This window comes from Tachysurus vachellii, chromosome 7 (genome assembly GCF_030014155.1).
Source record: "Tachysurus vachellii isolate PV-2020 chromosome 7, HZAU_Pvac_v1, whole genome shotgun sequence".
NCBI classification, from domain to species: Eukaryota; Metazoa; Chordata; class Actinopteri; order Siluriformes; family Bagridae; genus Tachysurus; species Tachysurus vachellii.
Genome location: NC_083466.1, coordinates 28,311,151 through 28,338,750, shown reverse-complemented (window position 1 = coordinate 28,338,750; position 27,600 = coordinate 28,311,151). Strand labels below are relative to the sequence as shown.

The following is a 27,600-nucleotide window of genomic DNA, read 5'->3' as shown; positions in this document are numbered from 1 at the left end:
CGGTTTCCTCCCCCGGTCCAAAGACATACATGGTAGGTTGATTGGCATCTCTGGAAAAATTGTCCGTAGTGTGTGATTGCGTGAGTGAATGAGAGTGTGTGTGAGTGCCCTGCGATGGGTTGGCACTCCATCCAGGGTGTATCCTGCCTTGATGTCCAATGACGCCTGAGATAGACACAGGCTCCCCGTGACCCGAGGTAGTTCGGATAAGCGGTAGAAAATGAGTGAGTGAGTGAGAGTGGCAGGAGCAGCTGAGGTTGAATCGGTTAGTGGATGTTTATTAAAGATGTGGGTTAAAGAACAGGCCAAAGGATAAAAAAAAAAAAAAAAGGTAATTAGTCTTTGGGGCAAACAGAGAGAACAATAACGGCTTGGTACACAGGAATGAATCGCTAATGATGCTTCATGAACCCAGAAGTGTTCAGTACTCAGGTAAGGGCTCCCTCTGGTGGTTCGGAGGGGAATAGTGGGAGTGGCTATGACACTTTTACACTTGGGTGAGAAACTAATATATACAAATATATTGCATTTGCAACTTTTTCCGAATTATGCAAATGAGCCATTATCTATTTTGCTGATTTAAATCTACACAAATGGTGAGTTTTAAATTGAAAAATTAAACCAGGGACATTTCTCTGTAATGGAATCATTTACAGTAGGTAGAGTGTGGTTTAATGCGTCGCCAGTCTAATTAGTGTGTTTTAATTCATGTGCATGTCATATGTCACCTAACTAGAAGGTGTCACCTAAATAGAAATCGAAACAGAAATGAAGTATTTTAAGTCTGTTTTCAGGCTTGTTATAAAAATAATATATGCAACTGTGTGTGTGTGTGTGTGTGTGTGTGTGTACATACCGTTATGGTTTTTGCTTTTTAGAGTTCAACCAAGACCCAAATTAAAAAAATTCAGCTCTCCAGAAAAGCAGCAAAGATGAAATCACGTGAAGATTCATGTATCATGTACAAATAACACAAACCAAAAGAAAATAAACAAAACATGAAAAATTTAATGCTCTGAAAATAAGTGAATCATGTGCAGATGACTGAATCCTATAAAAATGAACAAATCACGAAACAAGTAACAAACTAATCATGTAGGAAAACAAACAGAAAAAAACAACTAATGCTCTGAAAATAAATGAATCATATAAGAAAAAAAATCACGTGAAAATAAATGAATCATGTAACAATTAGTGAGACGTGTAAAAATAAATTAAGTGTATAAAAACAAGTGAAACAGAAAAAAACATTTTTCACGTAAAAATATGAATCATCTGAGAATTTCTAAATCATGAAACAATTAGTGAATGTAAAATAACAAGCTAAACAAATCAAATTAAAATCAACAAAACATGGAATGAATTATGAAAATGGATGAATCATGTAACTGTAGGAATCAAAAGAATTAAAGTGAATCAAATGAAAATAAATAGCTGAGAAAATAAATTAATCATGAAACTAATGAATCATGTGAAAATAAGTGAATCCTTTGTAAACGAATGAGTCATATAAAACTGCTTGAAATATGAATCAATTAGTGAATCAGGTGAAAATAAATGAATCATATGAAATAAGTCAATCTTTTGAAAATGAATGAATTATGAAAATCCGTCTTTCATGTGAAAATAAATGAATCATCTCAAAATGTATGAATCATTTGAAAATTCATAGAACATGTGATATCTTCTGAGTCAAAACAAATGAACAAAACTGTCAAAACAAATGAATCAGACATATAAATGAATCGTGAAAATTAAGCAAAATCAGGACATTGTGTGAAAACAAATAAATCATAAAAATGATTCATGGCAAAATGTGACAATAGAAGACTCAAATAAATTGAATAGAAGTATAAACCTTATTTAAGAGCCTCAGAAAATCAGCACCGCTAAAGCTGCTTGTGAGTGATTTTAAAGCTGAGGAAATCGGGTCGCGGCTAGCTTTAGCATTAGCATCAAGGGATCCAATTTGTTTCTATTGTTTTAAATTATTGCACAATTCTGCATTCTGATTGGTCAGAATGTCAAAAGCTGAGTTTTAACTTAAAAAGAGAGGAAAAAGAGCTGAGTAACATAAGTTAGAACAGGAACTTTCATAGATCATGGATAAAAAGAATAACGTGTTCTTTAGTTTATTAAAAAAAATCAGTCATATTAGAGGGACAGAATAAGGGAAAGAATCATCTTCCACACACATCACTGATTAATTTTCCAGAGCAGCAACACATGCAGGGTTTTATTTCCTCACACACATTACCGCTCCAACCCTTCAGTTTCTACAACAGAAAGATGGCCTGAAGAACGTGGGAGCTGTGCTTAATGTCCTCCACTAATCTGGAGCTAAAATGTGCCGTAGCTTTGTATGAACACAGCGGCGCTCCTCTCTTTTCATCTTTCTATCCGTGTTTTTACTAAAGAAAAAGACAAACGTTGCTTATTTTGAATAAAACTACAGCAAAAAGTACACACATCAGGGAGAAAGGATTTAATATATATATATAAATATATATATAATAATAATAATAAAACATGTGCATAATAAAATAAGCTCAGATCGGACGAATGCTAATCCCGCTCGCTTGTCTGCCTTTTTTTTTTTTTTTTTTTTGAGAGAGGAAATATTATTAATTATATTCAAAGAGGGAAGTACAAAAGCAGAAAGGGAGCTTTGAACACCGAGAGACCTAAATGTCATCCGCCTGCTTTGAAGTGCACGGAGTCCGCCTTTGTTTTTTCCTCTCTCTCTCTATTCAGCAACAGAGTGTGCCTGCTTTCAGCAGGGGCATTATGGGCACCACTGCCATTATGGACAGACAAAACTCACACACACAAACACACACACAGAGCGCTGCAGCGACGACTAGACTGTGGATCTATAATGGAATTTTTTTTCAGAAATACATTAAATGTGAAAAACATCCAAACATCTGAACACAAAAAGTCTGAGTGGGTGTGTCCTAATATTCTAATGAGTTCAGTTGATTGACAGGAGTAATACAACACCCAGCAATGAGAATCAGGGTTGAGTAAACATTTCCACCACAAATGGTAAGTCTAGCTGTTAATGGTAAGTCTGCCTAGTTTGCTTGCGCTGCCTCAGGTAGATTTCCATTGCTATTTTGGGTTTTTATTGCTATTGTATAAACTTTGTATTGTTTACCAAAACACTGCCTTTAAACAGAGCAACCAGAGCACTGCCTCTAAGCAGGGGGATCAGAACACTGCCTCTATGCAGGGGGGATCAGAACACTGCCTCTAAGCAGGGGGATCAGAACAGTGCCTCTATGCAGAGCAATTAGAACATTGTATTTAAACAGAGGTATGAGAGCACTGCTTCTACATAAAGTAATTATAGCACTGCCTCTAAACAGAAGAATCAGAGCACTGCCTCTAACTCTATTAAATAAGAACACTGCCTCTAAAAAGGGGGATGAAATCACTGCCTCTAAAAAGGGGGATCAAAACACTGCCTCTAAACAGGGGGATCCGAACTCTGCCTCTAAACAGGGGGATCCGAACTCTGCCTCTAAACAGGGGGATCAGACTCTGCCTCTAAACAGGGGATCAGAACACTGCTTCTAAACAGGGGATCAGAACTCTGCCTCTAAAGGCTGCAGAACCCTGCCTCTAAACAGAGCAATCAGAACACTGCCTCTAAACAGAGCAATTAGAGCACTGACTCGAAACAGCAATTACAGCAATGACTCGAAACAGAGCAATCGAAGCATTGCTTATAAACAGAGCAACCCGAACACTGCCTCTAAACACATAAATCAGAGCACTGCCTTAAACAGAAGAATCAGAGCACTGCCTCTAACTCAGATAAATCAGAGCACTGCCTTAAACAGAAGAATAAGAGCACTGCCTCTAACTCAGATAAATCAGAGCACAGCCTTAAACAGAAGAATAAGAGCACTGCCTCTAACTCAGATAAATCAGAGCACTGCCTGTAAAATATAACTCCGACTCAGACTTAAACAGAAGAATCAGAGAATTGCCTTTACATAAATTAATCAGAGCACTGCCTCTAGACAATTGCTTAAATATTAAATGCTGGATTTTATTACATTTTTTTCTCTAAAATCTGAACAAATTCTAATGAGCCTGTGCACTATGTTGGATTTTAAAAGTTAAAGGCATGATTATCCCTACTGTATACTAAACACCCATAAACACACATTTAACTAAGGTTTTGCGTGCCTGTTGCCTCTCCCCGGACAAAACAGCAACCGCACACTAAAACTGCAGCCTCAGTTTGTTAGCTCATAGCTTCTGTGTCTCGCTGACAAGCTGTCATGTTTGTCACTCTTCTTAATCTCTCTCGCTTTTATCGACCATTTCACATTCATGCACTTGATATTATTATTCAGCTCCGTTTCCCTAGAGAGGGAATTAGCAAACGAAAACAACGCCTGCCTCCGCTAATCCCTGTCTGTTAGCAAAGACTGTGTGACTGCTCACCACGTCCTCGCCCAAATCTGCATCGATTCAGGAAGTGTGTTAGAGGTTTGTCCAACACACACACACAGACACACACGCTCTGTTGGCACTGCTTGTGTGCCAGAGTCTGTCGCTAGCTTACTGTACTGAACTGAATCGTACATCGTGTTCATCTGGAACAGCTGCGCTAGCTTCCTGCATGAGTGCTAGTCTAATAAAATATTCAACAAAGATCATTCATTGTTTGGGTCTAGATTATTGAGGTGTGATATTCTTTTAAAAAATCAGTTTAAATCCATTCATTTGTGTGTATGGAGTTTCTAGAGTCTTCTGGACAACGGTGTACTAGCTAATACTGTTAAGCAACACCCACACATGCTAACATGCTAACATCAGAAATGGAACTGTGACATCACTGTGACTGATGTTATATGTTCTCACTGCATATGAGACTTTTTTGGTCTATTTTTTTAAATAAATTATGAGCAAGGATTTCTCTCTGATCAGAGCACTGCCTCTAAACCAAAAAAAAGAGCACTGGCTCTAAAAGACATAATAAGAGTGCTGCCTCTAAAAATAAACCAAAGCACTTCCTATAAAGAGAGTTATGAGAGCACTGCCTCAAAACAGAAAAAAAAGAACACTGCCTCTAAACACCAGTATCAGAGTACTGCCTCTAAACAGATAAAACAGCACTAACTCTAAACTCAAAAAGAGCACAACCTCTAAAAATAAACCAGAGCACTGCCTCTAAAAATAAACCAGAGCACTGCCGCTAAAAATAAACAGGGCACTGTCTCTAGATATAAATCAGAGCACTGTCTATAAACAGAGGTATGTGAGCACTGCCTATAAACAGATAAAAAAGAGCACTGCCTCTAAACTCCAGAATCCAGGTACTGCCTCTAAACAGATAAAACAGCACTGTCTCTAAGCAGAAAAAGAGCAACTGGCTCTAACAGACATAAGAGCAGTGCCTTTAAATATAAATCAGAGCACTGACTCTAAACACAAAAAGAGCACTGCCTCTAAAAATAAACAGTGCACTGTCTCTAGATATAAATCAGAGCATTGCCTATAAACGGAGGTATGAGAGCACTGCCTCTGAACAGATAAAAAAGAGCACTGCCTCTAAACACCAGTATCAAGGTACTGCCTCTAAACAGAAATAAATAGCACTGTCTCTAAACACAAAAAGAGCACTGCCTCTAAAAATAAACCAGGGCACTGCTTCTAAAAATAAACAGTGCATTGTCTCTAGATATAAATCAGAGCATTGCCTATAAACAGAGGTATGAGAGCACTGCCTCTGAACAGATAAAAAAGAGCACTGCCTCTAAACACCAGTATCAAGGTACTGCCTCTAAACAGAAATAAATAGCACTGTCTCTAAACACAAAAAGAGCACTGCCTCTAAAAATAAACCAAAGCACTACCTCTAAACAGAGGTATGTGAGCACTGCCTCTATACAGATAAAAAAAAAGAACACTGCCTCTAAACACCAGTATCAGAGTACTGCCTCTAAACAGATAAAACAGCACTAACTCAAAACTCAAAAAGCACTGCCTCTAAAAATAAACCAGAGCACTGCCTCTAAAAATAAACCAGAGCACTGTCTATAAACATAGATATGTGAGCACTGCCTCTAAACAGATAAAAAAGAACACTGCCTCTATACACCAGTATCAGAGTACTGCCTCTAAACAGAATAAAACAGCCCTGTCTCTAAACACCAGCATCAGGTCAGTGGCTCTAAAAAGTTTCAGAGTCGGGTTACAGACGAACTGAAATAGATTTCCTGTGCTCTTGATTAAGACTACATTAAAATCACCTCCTACATTCTTTTAGTAGAAGCGTCTGAACTGTGGAGGAAACAGCGTCATGAAAACCTTCTTTAAAAACAAACACTAACCTTTAAACCTGAGAGAAAACACAGACTGAAGAAGTTTAATCTTTGCTGTTGCATTACATCTAAACCCGTGTGTGTGTGTGTGTGTGTGTGTGTGTGTGTGTGTGTGTGTGTGTGTGTAATGGAAGCTGTTTTATTTTCTTGGTCTTAGAATCAGCGTGATGCTGAACCGTGTGCTTCTGGTTTGCCCGAGCTGACGGCCGGAGTAATGTTCCAGCAGAGAGCTTTCGAATACAAACTATAAAGTGAGACAACTTTTTATTTTTAGTTCCATTATCCTCATAGCACCAGTAGAAAACCAAAGGAGGTTATGTAAGGTAATTACAGGCTACACACACACACACACACACACAATACTCACACACCTGCTTACACACACACATGTTCAGTTTCCTCTTCGACCGTCTCCGACTCTGTGTTTAAAAAAGACCTCACGAAGCACAGACCTCATACAGAGACGAGGAGCAGGTCACCTCGACATCACACGTAATCAGAGCCTGGATTTCACTTCGGCACGAATAACACAGCCTGGGGCCTAATCAGAGTCAGCTCAGAGTCTCATAGCAGCACGAACACACACAGAATCACACACACACACAGACACACACGACTGCAAAGAGACATGAAAATACTACATATGCACAACTACTAATGTGTGTGTGTATGTCTCAGTGAAGGAGGTGTGGTCTCTGTGTGTGTCAGTCTCAGTGAAGGAGGTGTGGCCTCTGTGTGTATCAGTCTCAGTGAAGGAGGTGTGGTCTCTGTGTGTGTCAGTCTCAGTAAAGGAGGCGTGGCCTCTGTGTGTGTCAGTCTCAGTGAAGGAGGCGTGGCCTCTGTGTGTGTCAGTCTCGGTTAAATAGCTCTAAGCAAGGAATTTTTGCAACAAGTGATAAGAGATCATATCAGATAATCAGATCTGAATTGATTGTAACCATAAATATACAACCCCCTCACTCACACACACACAGGAAAGCAGTGACTCAATGCGAGTCAGGTGGATGTTGGCCATTAGTTTAGCTGGAGAGGCCCACGTAATTACGCCTGGCATTTTGACAAGTGTTTGCTGGAGTGAAGGTCAACTGTGCATGTGTGTGTGTGTAGTGTGTGTGTCTGAGAAAGATTCATGCTAATCTCACAGTGAGACACTCCACCGTCGTTCTATTCCAATTAGAGAGAGACACAGGGGAGGGGGAAGCAGACAGGAGCGCAGTTTTTTCCACCTGCTTTTACTTTTACATTTATTCATTTGGCAGAGGCTTTTATCTGGAGAGACGTACAGCTGAGGCAAAAGCCGGTCTGAGAGCTTCAGGGTTCAGGCCACTTGCTTAAGGGCTCAATAGCTCTCTGTCCAGCCTGGGATTTGAACTGACAACCGTTTCATCAGTAGAACAGTTTAGCAACTGAGTTTCCATTGATCATCATCATTAAGTCTGAAAAGTATCTGAACTTCAGCTAAACTATGGTCTGGGATGAGGTGGAAATACTGAGGGGCCAAAAATGACAACTTTCTGAAATCTATAACTAAACGTAGATTTAAACATGATTTGAAATAGTCACCACAACCACCATCACAAAAATTCTCACCATCATCATCACAATTCTCACCATCATCACAATTCTCAGCATCACCCTCACCACCACCATCACAATTCTCACCATCACCCTCACCATCATCATCACCACCAACAATTATCACCATCATTAGAGTTGTTTAAACTGCTGTGCTATAAGAAGAAAAAACAATCCAAAGTAGAAAGTACTATTAGATGATTCCAGACATAATGGTAGTTTAAAAAAAAGTATCTCATTTGTTAAATAAAATAAAGATTGTGTTCCTCTAAGAGGTGAGGAAGAGGAGATCAAGCGCAGGTGCTGTAATAAGGTGCTAAAGCAAAGACAGTGTGGAGGAAAGTGAGGAATTAGCATTCGAAAGACGCAGACGCTCATCATTCATAATTTCTGGGAGGCGAGCGGGAGGCTGATGATGTTGACTTAACATTTTGTCTGACATTTTAGTTTGACTAGGCCAGCCATTACCTCTATCTACACACTCTACTGGGCTCTTAAACACACACACACACACACACACACACACAGTTAACAACTAAGTAGTAAAGTTTCATAGCAAATTATTACAGCGATGCGCTGACTGCAGTAAAATAAACAGAAGCCTTATGCTATACATCATTATCATCACCACCACCACCTTCATCACCATCATCATCATCAACTCATCATCTTTATGTTACACACATACACTATATGTATATGTGTGTGTGTGTGTGTGTGTGTGTGTGTGGGTGTGTGTGGGCACGTGTATGTGTGTGTACCTGCCACTCGGGCCAGCAGTGCTGTGGTGATGTTCCCAGCGTTGGGCTTCACTCTGAATGTTACTGCAGGACCAAGAACCCTGAACAAGACAGAGAATAAAGTCTCAGTAGAGTAGCTCTTAATTCCTGAAATATTCTCTATCTCTGTGTGTGTGTGTGTGTGTGTGTGTGTATGTGTGTGCGTGTGTGCTTGTGTGTGTGTGTATGTATATATATATATATATATATATATATATATATATATATATATATATATATATATATATATATATATACATATATACAGTATATAAAGTGTAGGACGTTTGAAACTGTAGTAGTTGGAAAATGTCTGTGGAGGTCAGAGAAATAAAAGACTTGGGCATGGACATGATGCCCAGACAGACAGACAGACAGACAGACAGACAGACAGACAGGCAGACAGACAAAAAGAAAAGACAAGAACGAGCACTACAGCTACTCAAGCAGAGTTGTGTGGGGGGGAAGCACAAAGAGCACACTGAAGAACAGAAATTGAGAGAGAGAGAGAGAGAGAGAGAGAGAGAGAGAGAGAGGGAGAGAGAGAGAGAGAGAGAGAGAGAGAATAAATCTGTCACTACAGAAAATCCTATTCACACGTCTGAGGAAGGTGAGAGGTGAAACCTTTCAGCCTCCTGACTCACACTCAGCACTGATTTTTATAGTCTCCACTTCTACTTTCTCTCAGAGGGAAAGGTCCACCATCGCTGACTCCGCCCAATTTTCGCCTCCGCCTCCTCAAACACCACCAAGGCCACAGAGATCCCAAAGTTCAGGGAAACAGCTCATTCCCCCTTCATGCCTACTCTCTGTCTCGCACACACACACACACACACACACACACACACACATGTGTACAGACACTCATGTGCATACACTCATGGGCAATTAACACCTGGTTATAAGCTCTGTACTAGCACTATGGTAGACTTCATAACCTCAGAAGAGTGAATATTATTCTACTAACTTTTCACTATACCTTTAACTCTAACTTTTCTACCGCTTATCCGAACTACCTCGGGTCACGGGGAGCCTGTGCCTATCTCAGGTGTCATCGGGGCATCAAGGCAGGATACACCCTGGACGGAGTACCAACCCATCACAGGGCACACACACACACACTCTCATTCACTCACGCAATCACACACTACGGACAATTTTCCAGAGATGCCAATCAACCTACCATGCATGTCTTTGGACCGGGGGAGGAAACCGGAGTACCCAGAGGAAACCCCAGAGGCACAGGGAGAACATGCAAACTCCACACAAGGTGGAGGCGGGAATCAAACCCCCAACCCTGGAGGTGTGACGTGCTAACCACTAAGCCACCGTGTCCCCCTCGCTTTTCACATCATTTTTACATAAATATTTTACATGACATGTGCTTCATTACCACCAGTGAACATTCAGGGAAAGGACATCATGAGAGTGGACTCTTACAAATACCTGGGTGTTCATCTGAACAGTAAACTGGACTGGACAGACAACACTGGGGCAATCTATAAGAAAGGACAGAGCAGACTCTTACTGCTGGGGAGACTAAGGTCTTTTGGAGTGCACCGAGAGCTACTGAAGACCTTTTTTGACTCTGTGGTGGCCTCAGCCATGTTCTGTGGTGTGGTATATTGGTGCAGCAGCATCTCTACTGCAGAAAGGAAGAGACTGGACAAGCTGATCATTAAAGCCAGCTCAGTCCTGGGGATTCCTTTGGACACTGTACAGGAGGTGGGAGAAAGGAGGATGGTAGCAAAACTATCCTCATTGCTGGAGAACGACTCTCACCCTCTGTATGAAATGGTTTCATCTCTGAGCAGCTCCTTCGGTGACTGACTGTTACATCCGAAGTGTCCGAGGGAGCGATACAGACGCTCTTTTCTCCCTGCTGCTATTAGACTTTACAATCAAAGCTGCTCCCAGTGAACCAGTCACCATAATTACACACTAGATTACTGTTTAACTGTAATAATAACAATAACAATGTATCTTAAACAACACATGCAATAACAAAAATGTTGAAAAACGTGCAATATTACCTGTGTGCAATATGTCTGTTTGCGTAACTACTACTCGTGGTCTCTTTTTTCTTCTCTGTATTTATATATTGTGTTGTGTATATTCTGTATATTATATTATGTCTTTATTTTTTTATTTCTCTTTGCTGCTGTAACAGAGAAATTTCCCCATTGTGGGATGAATAAAGGTATATCTTATCTTATCTTATCTTATCTTATCTTATCTTATCTTATCTTATCTTATCTTATCTTATCTTATCTTAGCCTTTACACATCCTTCCTTAGTTTAGTCCTGTCTTCACCTACCATTTATAGCGCATTAGCCTTAATCTTCAGTGGTCTGATTTTGCTTTCACAACTCTAGTAGCCTAGAAATCACTCTTCTTTACTAGCCCTATTTTAGCCTAAGCTGCTCATTTGATAGTCTTTTTTTAATACCTGGGTTTATGTGCTGCTGTTTACTAGCCTTCGCTCAATCTGGCTTAGCTCCTATTGGCTTTTTACTAGCAGTGACTAATCTACTTTAATTCAATTCAATTCAATTTTATTTGTATAGCACTTTTAACAATGGACTACTGTCCTGTCTCAGAATTTATTGAGTTGTAGAAAACTCTATTTCCCTTGTTTACTAAAAGGCTGTCGTTGCTGTAGCGTTGCTCTTTATTAACCATTTTTGTTACCTGCCTTTAGGCTAAGATTTTATGACCTATTTTAGGTTTTACTCACCCCATCATAGCATCTCCTGTCTCTTAGGTAGCAGTGATTGTCTTTATTGTTTGACCTTTTCCTAATGTGTGTTTTGCTTGTTTGCAAAACTGGCTTGGCCTTCTACTAAACAACACTAATCTATTAGCCTCAGCCTTTACTGGTTTGCTGTAGCCTTTACTAAATTAGCCTGAACTGGTGCTATTACAGCTATGTCAAAGCCGCTATTCTAGCCATTCCTTTACTTGATCTAACCCCCACAGAGCCACTATAGCTTTTATGCTAGCAGACTACAAAGCCTAAATAAGTTCAGTCTTAGCAAATACTTTCTCAAATCTTTTTTTTTTCTTTTTAAGCCTAAACTGACTCTAACCCTGCTGCTAGTCTAGTCTGCCTCTGTGCTAACATTGCCTAGACTGTCTATTCATGGCAGTGTGTCAGCATTATAAAACGTTTGCCTCGGAAGCACATGAACACAGCACTCTCTCGCTCATGCTGCCATCCTCAGAGATAACCTACTGAACCTGTGAAATGTCACATCCCTGGCTTCATACAGCGTGCTAATGCAGACTGAGAGCAAACCGACGTGTGTGTGTAGGGGGAGAGAGATGGAAAGTGTTCTTGTTATACATGCTTTGTTATTATTAGTAGCATTATTAGCATTGCTCTTATAGATGTTATCACCTTGTAATTGCTTTGGCAATATTGCAGAGCAATGGAGGATGTTGGTGGAAAGTGTTTGCTCCTGTGTGTATTAAAGGTGCGTGGGAGATGCTGAAACAGTCACCTGTGTGGAGATGCGTGTGTGTGTGTGTGTGTGTGTGTGTGTGTGTCTTTGAGTGGGTACATCACTCCCCCAGCTGGTTGGACCATGTATGAACTTATACATCAAGTCTGGAGTTTCTCTTCCAAAACTTCAAACTAGTGTAAAGTCTCTATTTTTTGTGTTAGTAATAACCCATGATGACACATTAGCTATAAGAACAGAATTCAGCCAAATTAGCGATCATTTTGTGCACTCATGGAAACCAGTCTGTGAGAAAATATAGACTGGATGATGCTGAAATCATTGTTCCTGCTTTCATAACCTCATGCTTAGATTACTGTAATTCCCTTCTTTTTGCAGCTCTGGTTAAAACGCTCTATATGATTTCTTGAGTGCTAAGATCTGTATTATGTAGAACATGTAAATGTTGCTTTCTTTTCTTTTTTTCAGTTGTTAAGTAATGGGGAAAATACTTTCCTGACAGACTTCTGCTGATCAGAGGGTAGCGGGCAAGGCAACATCAAGGAAGTTGAAGTCAAGAATCTACATTACAGCACAATGAAATTCTTTTCTCCAGATATCCTAGCTAGTTAGAAAGCTGGGTTTAGAGATGATGGCCAACTATGATACAATATTTGCTGGAATAGAGAATGATAATGCTGGCCTTGATCAAGGCCCTGATAGTGGCAGCTTTGTGGTACTGTGGATTGAACCCCCAACCTTCTGATGAGTAACCCAGAGACTTTCGAGTCTACCCTCAGACTAAACAAAGAGGACAGAGTCTTAGCAGGTTTGCTGCTGGCAAAGCTAGGGGGTAAGGCTAAGCAAGCCTGATTAGCCAGAGGACACAGGGCATTGTTGACAGAAGTTTGCGATGTATATTTGATACTTGACCACAAAAAACAGGATCATGTGTACTGTATATCTGTTTTGTTGTAAAGTTCTAGCAAGTGTACATCAATGTATCTACAAACAAGCTTTGTTTTTCCATGGACATTTCCACTTGCTAACTCACTCAGCCTTTAATATTCATGGTGTATTGCTTCCTGATGTCAATCTAACATCCTGGAAAGAATTGAGTGAATATCATAGGTGTAACAGTCATATTCAGAAATCAGCTTTTGTTGCACAAAACAAACATTCAGCACACATTACTCATGTGCTGGCTACTTGTCTCACACAGAATCAAAGAACAAACATACTGTTAGTGTACAAACCAATACACTGACTCCTTGCCTTTCTTATCTCTTTGTGTTCTTGAGCATTACACTCCTGCTCTGTCTCTAAGGACCACCAGTATTGGTCTACTGCCATCTTACACCATTTATTCCAACAGCTTTCCCCTTCTTCTTCATTTCAGTTCTGTTACCTACTAGCATACGGCCAATATATGTTGGTACAAGAGGTCAGTAATGGCTTCAGCAGACCAGAGCAAATAGTCATTAGCAAAGCATGTTGCCTGGGGTAGTAAAATAATATCATGAGTTATAACCCAGATTACTACAGATCTTCTGGAGAAGCATTTTCCCATATACCGACCCAGTTCTCTTTAACAGACCCAACACCTTCTCAACCGGTCACCTCTTAAATCAAACTCAACACCTCTTACCTTCAAATATGCCACATTAAACCATTATTCTAATTGGCCCTAAAGTCTTGAAGTGCTTGTTCCACCTCTGTCGCTCCTCATCTACTATTAAATTATTTAAAATGGACAAACTAACAGTCATAGTTCTAATAAAATCCTGGAAGGCCTCACCTTCTCATTTCGTAATACTTCCCTGATTTAATTTAGACGTTCTTCTTTTGTGTCTGTCTGTCTAGCAATAGGTCAAGAATGACAGTACGGATCTCAGAGGGGAGCCCAAGGCAGAAGGGATGTAATTGCAGACTCTTTTTATGTAGACCTCTCTAAAGAATGCTGTCAGAGCAGGCAGCTTGATCAAAAGCAAAGGCAGCCATGGTAATGAGAGGCAAATCCATAATCATTGTCTGAAAGCCGGGCTGAGGTCAAAGCCATAAAATAACTGGAACGCCAGCAAACAGAGAAGCAAGGTACACAGGAATCTAGGAAATGAGTAAATTAAGAGTGAGGAATGAACAAATGCAGGAAATGGCTTAGATATTCCGGAATGGGAAAGGCTTTACAAAGGCACAAGACAAACCTAGGAATGTGTATAAAGGATAAGATGCTCTTTAATAGGTATAGACCAAGGACCAGGACCAAGCAGCAGAAGCTATCAGAAAGGTCCAACAGCTTAACAATTGGCTTACATACCATATACTTACGTACCTTTATTATGCATGAAGCCTAATCTTAGATGCGCAAAAAGATTTCTTCCCTAGCCATAAGCCATTGTTCTGCCCTTTATCACATTTCTGATGTTTCTTTCGGTTAAAAAATCCTATGACTCATGTAGCCACAACCTCCATTGTACACCTCCGTAAAAGTTCCTATGAAGCAGGGTCATGTCAGGAATGTTGCACTTCATACATACTGTATCTGGGCCAAATAAATACATTTTCCACCAGTAAAAGTAAAAATCAACATTCCACACATGTCCGTCATCACTCTTAATCATCAGAGGAGAAATGAATGGAGAAATCCTAGCCTGGTTGAGTTGTTTATACCCGAGAGCAAAACACACACAGCCTATGCTAAGATCCATTATGTTACACCAGCAGCACAAACCAGTACTGCTGAAGCCTCTACAGATCTGTGATAACCTTTACTGGCTAAGATAACACTCTCTGGCCATGTGCCAGCTAGACTGCACCATCCCTGCATTTAACTTCTATTGACCTTCCCTGGCTTTCACTGTCTTATGTTAACATCCTCAGATCCTCAGGCTATTCTGATCTGAGCTCACGCTTACTGCTAAGTGAACACACACTTACATAGCTCTGCTGCTAGCTTCTACTGAATGTGTTGCTAGTCTAGGCTACTTTATTTAAGCTATAACCCTCTAGGGGAATTTTAGAGAACCACATCCACCTCACTCACTCACTCACTCATCTTCTACCACTTATCCGAACTACCTCGGGTCACGGGGAGCCTGTGCCTATCTCAGGTGTCATCGGGCATCAAGGCAGGATACACCCTGGACAGAGTGCCAACCCATCACAGGGCACACACACACCACGTCCACCAGTGATCTGTTTTATGGTCCAATGAAAACAAGGGTTCAACATACAGAACCATATTTAAACTTATAAAATAGAAAAAATCTTTAAAAATCTCAACCAAATTCACTATCCCAATGTGTGCATGATATATATATGGAATTTGCCAGACGTCCCTTATCCAGAGTGGCTTTTATCTGAGCCGAACAATTAAGAGTTAAGGGTCCTGATCAGGGGTCCTGGAGTGGCAGCTTGGTGTACCTGGGATTTGAACTTTCCAATCAGTAGTCCAACACCTTCACCACTGATCTACCATGTCCACTAATATACAGATCCATGAGCATGGGAGCTAAAGAGCTGAGACAGACCAGCAAAGTAGTACTAGTGAGTGACAGCTAATCTAGAGAGTGAAAGCTAACACTAAGAGTGAAAGCTAAGCCCCAGAGTGAATGCTAATCCTTAGAGAAAATGCAAACTCTTGGAATGAAAGCTAGCCCTGGAAGTGAAAGCTAACCTTCAGAGTGAAAACTAACCTTCAGAGTGAGCTCTTGCCTACTGAAAGAAGGAAAAGATAAAGCTCTGAGGAAAAGTTGACTAGCAAAAGCTTTGGAAGAAACAATTAGCAAGCAAATGTAAACCCTACTAGCAAAAGCTAAGCTTTATGTAAGCTTTGGAGGCAAATGCTAAAACATTTAATTATCAGAGGTCACATGATCCCAAATATGGATTTAAGTATGAATTTTAAAATATATTTTGGCTCTGGGAAGCTAAACTACAGCCATAAACTGAGCTACAGGTGATGACATGACTAAAGGTCTTGAATTTCCTCCAGGGTGAGGATAAAGGTGATGAAGGTGTTCATGATAACAAAGGTGATGGAGGTGTTTATGGTGAAAAAGATGATGGAGGTGTTCATAGTGACAAAGGTGATGGAGGTGTTCATAGTGACAAAGGTGATGGAGGTGTTCAGGGTGATGGAGATGTTCAGGGTGAGGGAGATGCTCAGGGTAAGGGGAGGTGATGAAGGTAATGGAGGTGTTCAGGGTGAGGGAGGTGATGAAGGTAATGGAGGTGTTCAGGGTGAGAGAGGTGATGAAGGTAATGGAGGTGTTCAGGCTGAGGGGGGTGCTCAGGGTGAGGGGAGGTGATGAAGGTAATGGAGATGTTCATGGTGAGGGAGGTGTTCAGGGTAAGGGGAGGTAATGAAGGTAATGGAGGTGTTCAGGGTGAGGGAGGTGTTCAGGGTAAGGGGAGGTGATGAAGGTAATGGAGGTGTTCAGGGTGAGGGAGGTGATGAAGGTAATGGAGGTGTTCAGGGTGAGGGAGGTGTTCAGGGTGAGGGGAGGTGATGAAGGTAATGGAGGTGTTCATGGTGAGAGAGGTGTTCAGGGTAAAGGGAGGTGATGAAGTTAATGGAGGTGTTCATGGTGAGGGAGGTGTTCAGGGTAAGGGGAGGTGATGAAGGTAATGGAGGTGTTCATGTTGAGGGAGGTGTTCAGGGTAAGGGGAAGTGATGAAGGTAATGGAGGTGTTCAGGGTGAGGAGGTGATGAAGGTAATGGAGGTGTTCAGGGTGAGGGAGGTGTTCAGGGTGAGGGGAGGTGATGAAGGTAATGGAGGTGTTCAGGGTGAGGGAGGTGATGAAGGTAATGGAGGTGTTCAGGCTGAGGGAGGTGCTCAGGGTGAGGGGAGGTGATGAAGGTAATGGAGATGTTCATGGTGAGGGAGGTGTTCAGGGTAAGGGGAGGTGATGAAGGTAATGGAGGTGTTCAGGGTGAGGGAGGTGTTCAGGGTAAGGGGAAGTGATGAAGGTAATGGAGGTGTTCAGGGTGAGGGAGGTGATGAAGGTAATGGAGGTGTTCAGGGTGAGGGAGGTGTTCAGGGTGAGGGAGGTGATGAAGGTAATGGAGGTGTTCAGGGTGAGGGAGGTGTTCAGGGTGAGGGGAGGTGATGAAGGTAATGGAGGTGTTCAGGGTGAGGGAGGTGATGAAGGTAATGGAGGTGTTCAGGGTGAGGGAGGTGTTCAGGGTAAGGGGAGGTGATGAAGGTAATGGAGGTGTTCAGGGTGAGGGAGGTGTTCAGGGTAAGGGGAGGTGATGAAGGTAATGGAGGTGTTCAGGGTGAGGGAGGTGATGAAGGTAATGGAGGTGTTCAGGGTGAGGGAGGTGATGAAGGTAATGGAGGTGTTCAGGGTGAGGGAGGTGTTCAGGGTAAGGGGAGGTGATGAAGGTAATGGAGGTGTTCAGGGTGAGGGAGGTGATGAAGGTAATGGAGGTGTTCAGGGTGAGGGAGGTGTTCAGGGTGAGGGGAGGTGATGAAGGTAATGGAGGTGTTCATGGTGAGAGAGGTGTTCAGGGTAAAGGGAGGTGATGAAGTTAATGGAGGTGTTCATGGTGAGGGAGGTGTTCAGGGTAAGGGGAGGTGATGAAGGTAATGGAGGTGTTCATGTTGAGGGAGGTGTTCAGGGTAAGGGGAAGTGATGAAGGTAATGGAGGTGTTCAGGGTGAGGAGGTGATGAAGGTAATGGAGGTGTTCAGGGTGAGGGAGGTGTTCAGCGTGAGGGGAGGTGATGAAGGTAATGGAGGTGTTCAGGGTGAGGGAGGTGATGAAGGTAATGGAGGTGTTCAGGCTGAGGGAGGTGCTCAGGGTGAGGGGAGGTGATGAAGGTAATGGAGATGTTCATGGTGAGGGAGGTGTTCAGGGTAAGGGGAGGTGATGAAGGTAATGGAGGTGTTCAGGGTGAGGGAGGTGTTCAGGGTAAGGGGAAGTGATGAAGGTAATGGAGGTGTTCAGGGTGAGGGAGGTGATGAAGGTAATGGAGGTGTTCAGGGTGAGGGAGGTGTTCAGGGTGAGGGAGGTGATGAAGGTAATGGAGGTGTTCAGGGTGAGGGAGGTGTTCAGGGTGAGGGGAGGTGATGAAGGTAATGGAGGTGTTCAGGGTGAGGGAGGTGATGAAGGTAATGGAGGTGTTCAGGGTGAGGGAGGTGTTCAGGGTAAGGGGAGGTGATGAAGGTAATGGAGGTGTTCAGGGTGAGGGAGGTGTTCAGGGTAAGGGGAGGTGATGAAGGTAATGGAGGTGTTCAGGGTGAGGGAGGTGATGAAGGTAATGGAGGTGTTCAGGGTGAGGGAGGTGCTCAGGGTAAGGGGAGGTGATGAAGGTAATGGAGGTGTTCAGGGTGAGGGAGGTGCTCAGGGTAAGGGGAGGTGATGAAGGTAATGGAGGTGTTCATGGTGAGGGAGGTGTTCAGGGTAAGGGGAGGTGATGAAGGTAATGGAGGTGTTCATGGTGAGGGAGGTGTTCAGGGTAAGGGGAGGTGATGAAGGTAATGGAGGTGTTCATGTTGAGGGAGGTGATGAAGGTAATGGAGGTGTTCAGGGTGAAGGAGGTGTTCAGGGTAAGGGGAGGTGATGAAGGTAATGGAGGTGTTCAGGGTGAGGGAGGTGTTCAGGGTGAGGGAGGTGTTCAGGGTAAGGGGAGGTGATGAAGGTAATGGAGGTGTTCATGTTGAGGGAGGTGATGAAGGTAATGGAGGTGTTCAGGGTGAAGGAGGTGTTCAGGGTAAGGGGAAGTGATGAAGGTAATGGAGGTGTTCAGGGTGAGGGAGGTGTTCAGGGTGAGGGAGGTGATGAAGGTAATGGAGGTGTTCAGGGTGAGGGAGGTGATGAAGGTAATGGAGGTGTTCAGGGTGAGGGAGGTGTTCAGGGTAAGGGGAGGTGATGAAGGTAATGGAGGTGTTCATGTTGAGGGAGGTGATGAAGGTAATGGAGGTGTTCAGGGTGAAGGAGGTGTTCAGGGTAAGGGGAAGTGATGAAGGTAATGGAGGTGTTCAGGGTGAGGGAGGTGTTCAGGGTGAGGGAGGTGATGAAGGTAATGGAGGTGTTCAGGGTGAGGGAGGTGATGAAGGTAATGGAGGTGTTCAGGGTGAGGGAGGTGTTCAGGGTGAGGGAGGTGTTCAGGGTAAGGGGAGGTGATGAAGGTAATGGAGGTGTTCAGGGTGAGGGAGGTGTTCAGGGTAAGGGGAGGTGATGAAGGTAATGGAGGTGTTCAGGGTGAGGGAGGTGATGAAGGTAATGGAGGTGTTCAGAGTGAGGGAGGTGCTCAGGGTAAGGGGAAGTGATGAAGGTAATGGAGGTGTTCAGGGTGAGGAGGTGATGAAGGTAATGGAGGTGTTCAGGGTGAGGGAGGTGTTCAGGGTGAGGGGAGGTGATGAAGGTAATGGAGGTGTTCAGGCTGAGGGAGGTGCTCAGGGTGAGGGGAGGTGATGAAGGTAATGGAGATGTTCATGGTGAGGGAGGTGTTCAGGGTAAGGGGAGGTGATGAAGGTAATGGAGGTGTTCAGGGTGAGGAAGGTGTTCAGGGTAAGGGGAGGTGATGAAGGTAATGGAGGTGTTCAGGGTGAGGGAGGTGTTCAGGATAAGGGGAGGTGATGAAGGTAATGGAGGTGTTCATGTTGAGGGAGGTGATGAAGGTAATGGAGGTGTTCAGGGTGAAGGAGGTGTTCAGGGTAAGGGGAGGTGATGAAGGTAATGGAGGTGTTCAGGGTGAGGGAGGTGTTCAGGGTAAGGGGAGGTGATGAAGGTAATGGAGGTGTTCAGGGTGAGGGAGGTGATGAAGGTAATGGAGGTGTTCAGAGTGAGGGAGGTGCTCAGGGTAAGGGGAGGTGATGAAGGTAATGGAGGTGTTCAGGGTGAGGGGAGGTGTTCAGGGTAAGGGGAGGTGATGAAGGTAATGGAGGTGTTCATGGTGAGGGAGGTGTTCAGGGTAAGGGGAGGTGATGAAGGTAATGGAGGTGTTCATGGTGAGGGAGGTGTTCAAGGTAAGGGGAGGTGATGAAGGTAATAGAGGTGTTCATGGTGAGGGAGGTGTTCAGGGTAAGGGGAGGTGATGAAGGTAATGGAGGTGTTCAGGGTGAGGGAGGTGTTCAGGGTAAGGGGAGGTGATGAAGTTAATGGAGGTGTTCATGGTGAGGGAGGTGTTCAGGGTAAGGGGAGGTGATGAAGGTAATGGAGGTGTTCATGGTGAGGGAGGTGTTCAGGGTAAGGGGAGGTGATGAAGGTAATGGAGGTGTTCATGGTGAGGGAGGTGTTCAGGGTAAGGGGAGGTGATGAAGGTGAGTTTGACTCTGGTCTGAGGTCAGTGAACAGATGAACAGATGTAAGAAGGACAGCAGATAGAGATGTATATGTGATGAGGAACTGATGAGAATAAATCTGCAGTGAAATAAAGTGTTCAGTCTTAGACATCAGTTTTCAGTAAAAAATAAAATAAAATAAATTTAAAAAAAAAGAGTCCGGAATCCAGAGTCCAGAGCTTTCAGTCTCATTATGAAACACTCGCTAATCAAGCCACAGATTCCCACCAAGAGGGAGGTTAAAAAAATAACACACACCTACACACTTTCTATTTTATATCAAACAGTCTCTCTCTCTCTCTCTCTCTCTCTCTCTCTCTCTCTCTCTCTCTCTAACACACACACACAGTCAATATTCTTATAGGTCAAATGCAGTTACACAGTGCAACTTTTAAAATGAACAATCAGTCCAAACAGAAATGTGATTTTCACCCCCACACACTGACTCTTACTGCAACACACACACACACACACACACATACACACACACACAAATACGTTGATTATAGGAGATATTTGCCCACTTTGTGTGTGTGTGTGTTCTTACGAGAGCTGGAGGAAGTCAGTTACACGCAGGTTTGCTCTCTTAGCCAAGGTTTCCATCAGGTTAAGACCCTGATCAGTGGAAAGAGAGCTAGAGAGAGAAAAGAGAGAGAGAGAGAGAGAGAGAGAGAGAGAGAGAGAGAGAGAGAGAGAGAGAGAAGAAGAATACAAGAGAGAAGACAGATTAAAATACAAAGTCTGTGTGAAAATTCTACAATAATTACACACACACACTACTGAAGGCTACTTGATGCATATACATCTAAACTACAATATAAAAAATGAAAGGATGAAGGGAGCAGGAAAAAGGATGAAAGGATTCACAAAAAGGTATGAATTGATGAGAAAAGTGGATCAAAGGAATGGATGAAGGTATGGAGAAACATGACGGGAAGAATAACTGAAGAATTTGAAAACGCAGAAAAAATGGACAGGTGGAAAAAGCAGCCCAAGAGACAGAAATATGAAAGAAAGCGAATGATATACAAAAGAGGAGGGATAGAGGTATGGATGGAAAGATAGAGAAAGAAGATGGCAGGGGCAAAAGGATGGGAGAAGCTGGTGGAAGGATGGGGGAAGTGTAAGCAGACAGCAGACAGGGGAATGAAGAAAGCAAATGATGGGGGATGAAGGAAATGGTGGATTCTGGAGGAAATAGAGGGATGGCAGATAGAGGAGTGGAGAAAGGGACTCTAGGAATCAGGTGGTGGAAGAGGCAGACAACAGATAGCTGGATGAAAGAAATCAATAGAGGAAGCAATGAAGAGATGAAAGTGGTTACAGGAAACAGAAAGGAGTAAAAGGTACAGAGAGCAGATGGAGTGAGGGAATAAAGGAACAGTTCAGAATGTAAACGGATGGAGGGGGTGGAGGAATTGAGGAAAAGGATGGAGAGTTATATGGAAAGGATGGATGGAAAGGTTGGAGGCATGGAGTGAAGGCATAGAGAAAGGAGATGGAGAGATGAATGATAAAGTGTAGGGATGGTAGAAGAGGATGGACAGACAGAGTGAAGGACTAAAGAAAAGGATGAATAGATGGCAGGATAGAGTAAAGGGATGAAGAGAGAGAATGAAGAGAAAGAGGCACAGATTGAAGGGAGGGAAGGAGAGAATGGAGAGATAGAGGAACAGGTTAGAGGAATGGAGGATGAGGGCGAACCGAGAGTAAAATTTTGAAGGGATAGATTGAAAGAGAAGATGGGAAGATGGACAGAGAGATGGAGGAAAAGGATGGAAGAGGCGGCTCAGGTGGCTTCAGTGCTTTGATAAATCACTCACATTTTCCTACAACAAAGCAAACACTACAGCGCAAATGGGATTCCTGTAAAGTGTGATTCGCTATCACACACACAAACACACACACACACACACACACACACACACACACACACACAGAGAGGAATCGATACACACTCATTTACACTTATATATGTGCAAAATTACATTCAGACAAACATGTATAGATACACACACACACACACACACACACACACACACAAACACACAAACACACACACACACACACACACACACACAAAGGTGAGAATGAAAAAAATTTGTGGCTATTACCTTGCAAATTTGTGTGTGTGTGTGTGTGTGTGTGTGTGTGCGTGTAAACTGAAGGTCCAGCAGCTATAAATAAATCAACTCCTCCTGACCAATCAGAATCCAGCATGTACCTTGATCAGATGTTCCTTGTTCCTTCTACACTAGTGAGCAGGTGGTTACTCACTCCTGTGTGATGATGTAGCCGAAGTATTCGTCACGCTGAGGGGTGGAGTATGCAGTCACATCCACCCTGAACTTTTTCTCCACATGTCCACCTTTCTTCTCCACATCCCCTTCCTCTGTGCGGTTCTCCTTGCGCCGAGCATCTGCATCCACATCATCTTCACCACGCAGCCACTGCTCCACCTCAGCATCTCCTGTGAGGTGCAGGTCCACTGTGTCTGGCTCCATCTTCTTCTTGGTTAAGTCCACGCTGGTCTGAGTGGTGCGACTCTGAACAAGCTCCACTCCAGCTGATTTCAGACCTGCAGGTGTTTGTGGGAGAGCGAGCGAGTCCAGGAGGGACGTTTCATCAGTAGCCTCAGGACTGGAGTTCCTGTCCAGGAAGTCCAGGAGCTGACTGATAAAAACTTTATCCTGTAAAAACATGGACGTTCTGCTTGTTAGTGATTGTTAAGAAGGTTTAAGAATAAGAATGAATCTGCTTTTACTCTTCAATCTTGCCATGCTCACTCTACAACACTCCACCCTCTATCTCCATCCCTTTGCTCCATCCATTCACTCCATGCTTCCATTTCTCCCTCAATCCCTCCACCCTCTCCCTCCATTCTCTGCTTATAATTATCCAACCTCTTCCTCAATCCTTACATTCTCTTTTCATCTCTCCCTTTACTCTATCCCTCCATCTAACCCTCTACTTCTCCATCCTCTCACTCTATTCCTCCATTCTTTCCTTCCATTTCTACATAGTTTTTCTCCATCCATTCACTCTATCCCTCAAATCTCTTCCTCGATTGTATCCTTCCACCACTCCACCGTTTCTCTACATTTCTCCCACAGTCCCTTTAAGTCTATCCCTCCATTCTCTCCTTTAGCTTCTGCATCCTCTCCCTCCGTCTCTCCATGAATCCCTTCACTCTATCCCACCATCTTCCCCTCCATTTTTTCCATCCACCACTTCACCCTCTACCTCTATTCCCTTTGCTCTATCCTTCCATACTCTTCTTCCACCATCCCCTCCCTCCATCAATTCACTCTATGCCTCCATCTCTCCCTCTATCCCGCCACCCTCTCCCTCCTTCTTTGCTTATAATTATCCAACATCTCGCTCAATCCTTACATTCTCTTTTCATCTCTCCCTTTATTCTAGTAGTCTATCCCTCCATTCTCTCCTTTAGCTTCTGCATCCTCTCCCTCCATCTCTCCATGAATCCTTTCACTCTATCCCACCATCTTCCCCCTCCATTTTTTCCATCCACCACTTCACCCTCTATCCTTCCATACTCTTCTTCCACCATCCCCTCCCTCCATCAATTCACTCTATGCCTCCATCTCTCCCTCCATTCTTTCCTTTCACTTCTCCATCCTTTCACTCAATCTCGCTATCCTCTTCCCTTATTCTATCCTTTAACCACACCAATCCCTCCATCCTCTCCCTAGATATCTTCACTATTTCTCCATCTTTTCTCTTTAAGGCAGCTGATGGTGATTCAGGTGATTGGACTCCTCCATGTTTTACTCTACCCTCCCTGTATAGGGTGATAAATGGTGGGGTAATTATCCTGATCTGAAACTTTAATATTGGCACATGCCTACAGCCTGCTTGTTGAGTCAGTCCCATTTTCTCCCAAGACAAATTAATGTTCAGTATCAAAGCAATCATCATCCATCACAGCATCTAATTTATAAAGTTTTGAACAGAAATCCATTGGATGGTAAAAATATGTATCAATCATTCTGTTATGGCGTCGGAAAAGGAGTTCTTTGTCAAAAAACCTACAACACATTTACACGGTGAGAAGCTGTGCAGCTGCAGTTGTTTACCTTTCCCTCTGCTGCTGGCTTGCTTTCTTTAGTCTGCCCATCTGTAAGCCACAAGCACCAAATATTACACATAATTACACAAGCTTACATAACTCGAATGATCAATAACAAATCATTTCAACATGATTGACAGCTATAATGTTGAAACAAATTATTATTTTTTTTTTTTTTTATAAAATAAAAGCATCTCTTCTACCTTTGGCTGTGAGATCCTGTCTAGATGTTTCTTTAAGCTGCTCCTGTGCATCTGGCTCCCTCTTCATCGCATCATCATCATCATCATCATCACCATCATCATCATCATCATCATCATCTACCGTGACCTCACGACCTTTGACCCCTTCCCTATCATCTACCACCTGCAGGGCCTGAGTGATGACCTCAGAAAGCTGGTCAAGGTCGTTCAGGCTCAGGGTGTCCATGTTAACGCTCTGCTGTCCAAGCTTCTTCACCACACCTTGGATGAACTTCTCTGGAGAATGAGGAAGGAAAACGAATGAAAAAAAACTAGAAGAGGTTCTGGTGTAACACATTTGTGAGCATTATTTTGTTCAATAATTAGAATAATTCCTACCATCCACTGAGCTGAGGGAGTCTTGAGTTCTTGGCCAGTTTGCTCCTGACCTAAACAACAGTTTGTCAATTCTGGGTCGAGGAGGTCGCCTTAAATCACCTGGAACTTTCCCTGCTTTGGCAGGAGAACTATGCTGAAGCTGGAAGTGTTGGAGCTCCTTCTGAGATGGAGCTGCAGGTCGTTCTTTTGGCTCTGACTGCAGGTACTGCTGCAGCTCAGAGAGAAGACCATTTTGGTCCAGGAGCTCAGTTCGGTCCACCGGTTTAAGTCCAGGCCAGTATGAATGTTTGGGGCCTGGACGTGGCTGAAGGAGCGAGGTGGATGGTCGTGGAGGTGGCCTTGCTTTAGGTTCTATGATCATATCCATCAGATCAGACATTCCTTTAATTTTGTACTGAAAAACAAAAGGAATTGATCGGCTTTATTGAGAAAGTGTAGAGAAAGAAATGGCTTGAGATTGACTAACGACTGAAAATGTACATATAAAACCCATTATTCAGGACAGGTAAAGTGATGTGACATACGGCTAAGTACAGTGACCCATACTCAGAATTCGTTCTCTGCATTTAACCCATCCAAAGTGCACACACACAGCAGTGAACACACACCCACCGTGAACACACACCCGGAGCAGTGGGCAGCCATTTATGCTGAGGCACCCGGGGAGCAGTTGGGGGGGTTTGGTGCCTTGCTCAGGGGCACCTCAGTCGTGGCCGGCCCGAGACTCGAACCCACAACCTTAGGGTTAGGAGTCAGACTCTGTAACCATTAGGCCACGACTCCCATTAACATTGAGACGGATATAAAGATTAGGTCATTAAATTTCCTGTTGACTCAAATTTAGTATGATTATTATTTGATTATTATTGTGATCATGTATTTAAGATCCAGGGAATGAAACATAACCAGGGGATCAATTGTTTGTTCATTTCCGTTTCAATTTTGTTCCAATCATGGATGAAAATTGATTGAAATAAAGATTCTCATCATCTGGATGAGTCCAAACCTTAACGCACCTCACATACAGTATTTACCCCCACATATTTAATGTGGTACATCAAACAGCTCCACGGCCACATACAGAGAATAACCCATGATCTATTGAGACATGGAGGTCGTTTCATCAGGACGTCTCTGTTTGTCGGTTAAAGATAAAACTTGGGTTATTGTAAGTAATTGTACATTTTATTATTAAACTTATTAAAGAAAGAGTAAAAAGTAGGCACTGGTGTCACTGTTATAACGCAGAGAGAACAGAATCAGGAACGTCTCCCAGACCTTTAAACATAAACACAACTATAAACTGATAAAATAACAATGTGACGTTTATTAATCAATTTATTAAACATTGATTTAAAGTTATAAACTTCTTTTGTTGTGTTAATTCCTGTGTTCAGTAGTTTAGAGTCTAAAAAAAATCTGAAAACACAAATAATGAAGAATTAATTTCAGTTAAATCATGTCCTGTTGAATCTGAAGGCACATTGGATAACTGTTGAAATAAAGGCAGCACTCAGACTGAGAGTAGTGCTGTGTGTGTAGCTGATATAAAGCAGGGAACAGCAGGGTGGATTTCCATAGCATCTCTAAAAGTGCTGTGGGAGTCCGTTGTTGGTCGGAGCTCTGAACTATTCCTCTTCTCCAGCGTCCCTGCTCTGGGACAGATGTTCTCAGGCTTTGTGTTGTCTCTCTCTGGTTTTCACCTCCAGCTGCATGAGAAGGAACCTGAGCGCTATCTCAAATATTCATCCATTCATTCATTTTCTACCGCTTATCCGAACTACCTCGGGTCACGGGGAGCCTGTGCCTATCTCAGGCGTCATCGGGCATCAAGGCAGGATACACCCTGGACGGAGTGCCAACCCATCGCAGGGCACACACACACACTCTCATTCACTTGCGCAATCACACACTACGGACAATTTTCCAGAAATGCCAATCAACCTACCATGCATGTGTTTGGACCGGGGGAGGAAACCGGAGTACCCGGAGGAAACCCCCGAGGCAAACTCCACACACACAAGGCGGAGGCGGGAATCGAACCACCAACCCTGGAGGTGTGAGGTGAACGTGCTAACCACTAAGCCACCGTGCCCCCCCATCTCAAATATTATGATGATTAAAGATCAAAGCGCTGTGACAATCTAGCGTGCAATATAACAGCCCCTGATATTTATTTACCGTACATCAGAATTACTGCAGAGCTCTCGCTTTTATCCTGGAACGACACGAGAAAAGTACAGTTGGAACCAGGGGCGGTTCTAGAGGCGGGGCCACATGGGCCATGGCCCCTGCTGAAATCTGATTGGCCCTGGCCCCTGCTGAAAACTGATTGGCCCCTGATTGGCCCCCATTCCATCAATCGTCGATGAGAACATCAACCAGAGAATTTTTTCACAACGATCACAGATGCAATTCCACCCCCAAACAGTGGCCGGCACTCGCGGCAGTAATGTGTCGATGCAACTTGGTAGAAGCATTGAATCCCGACGGG

At 43.1% G+C, this 27,600-nt stretch overlaps 1 protein-coding gene across 1 annotated transcript in view; it reads right to left on the bottom strand.

Annotated features, from left to right (window-relative positions):
• The window catches only part of ptprn2 (protein tyrosine phosphatase receptor type N2), a 203,023-nt gene that overhangs the window by 108,595 nt on the left and 66,828 nt on the right, over window positions 1-27,600 (bottom strand). The window contains exons 6-11 of the mRNA XM_060875294.1: window positions 25,107-25,500; window positions 24,729-25,004; window positions 24,533-24,573; window positions 22,713-23,125; window positions 20,983-21,069; window positions 8,681-8,760 (exon numbers count right to left, since the gene is read on the bottom strand). Coding sequence (XP_060731277.1) covers window positions 8,681-8,760; window positions 20,983-21,069; window positions 22,713-23,125; window positions 24,533-24,573; window positions 24,729-25,004; window positions 25,107-25,500 — 1,291 coding nt within the window. The remainder of the gene's footprint in view (window positions 1-8,680; window positions 8,761-20,982; window positions 21,070-22,712; window positions 23,126-24,532; window positions 24,574-24,728; window positions 25,005-25,106; window positions 25,501-27,600) is intronic.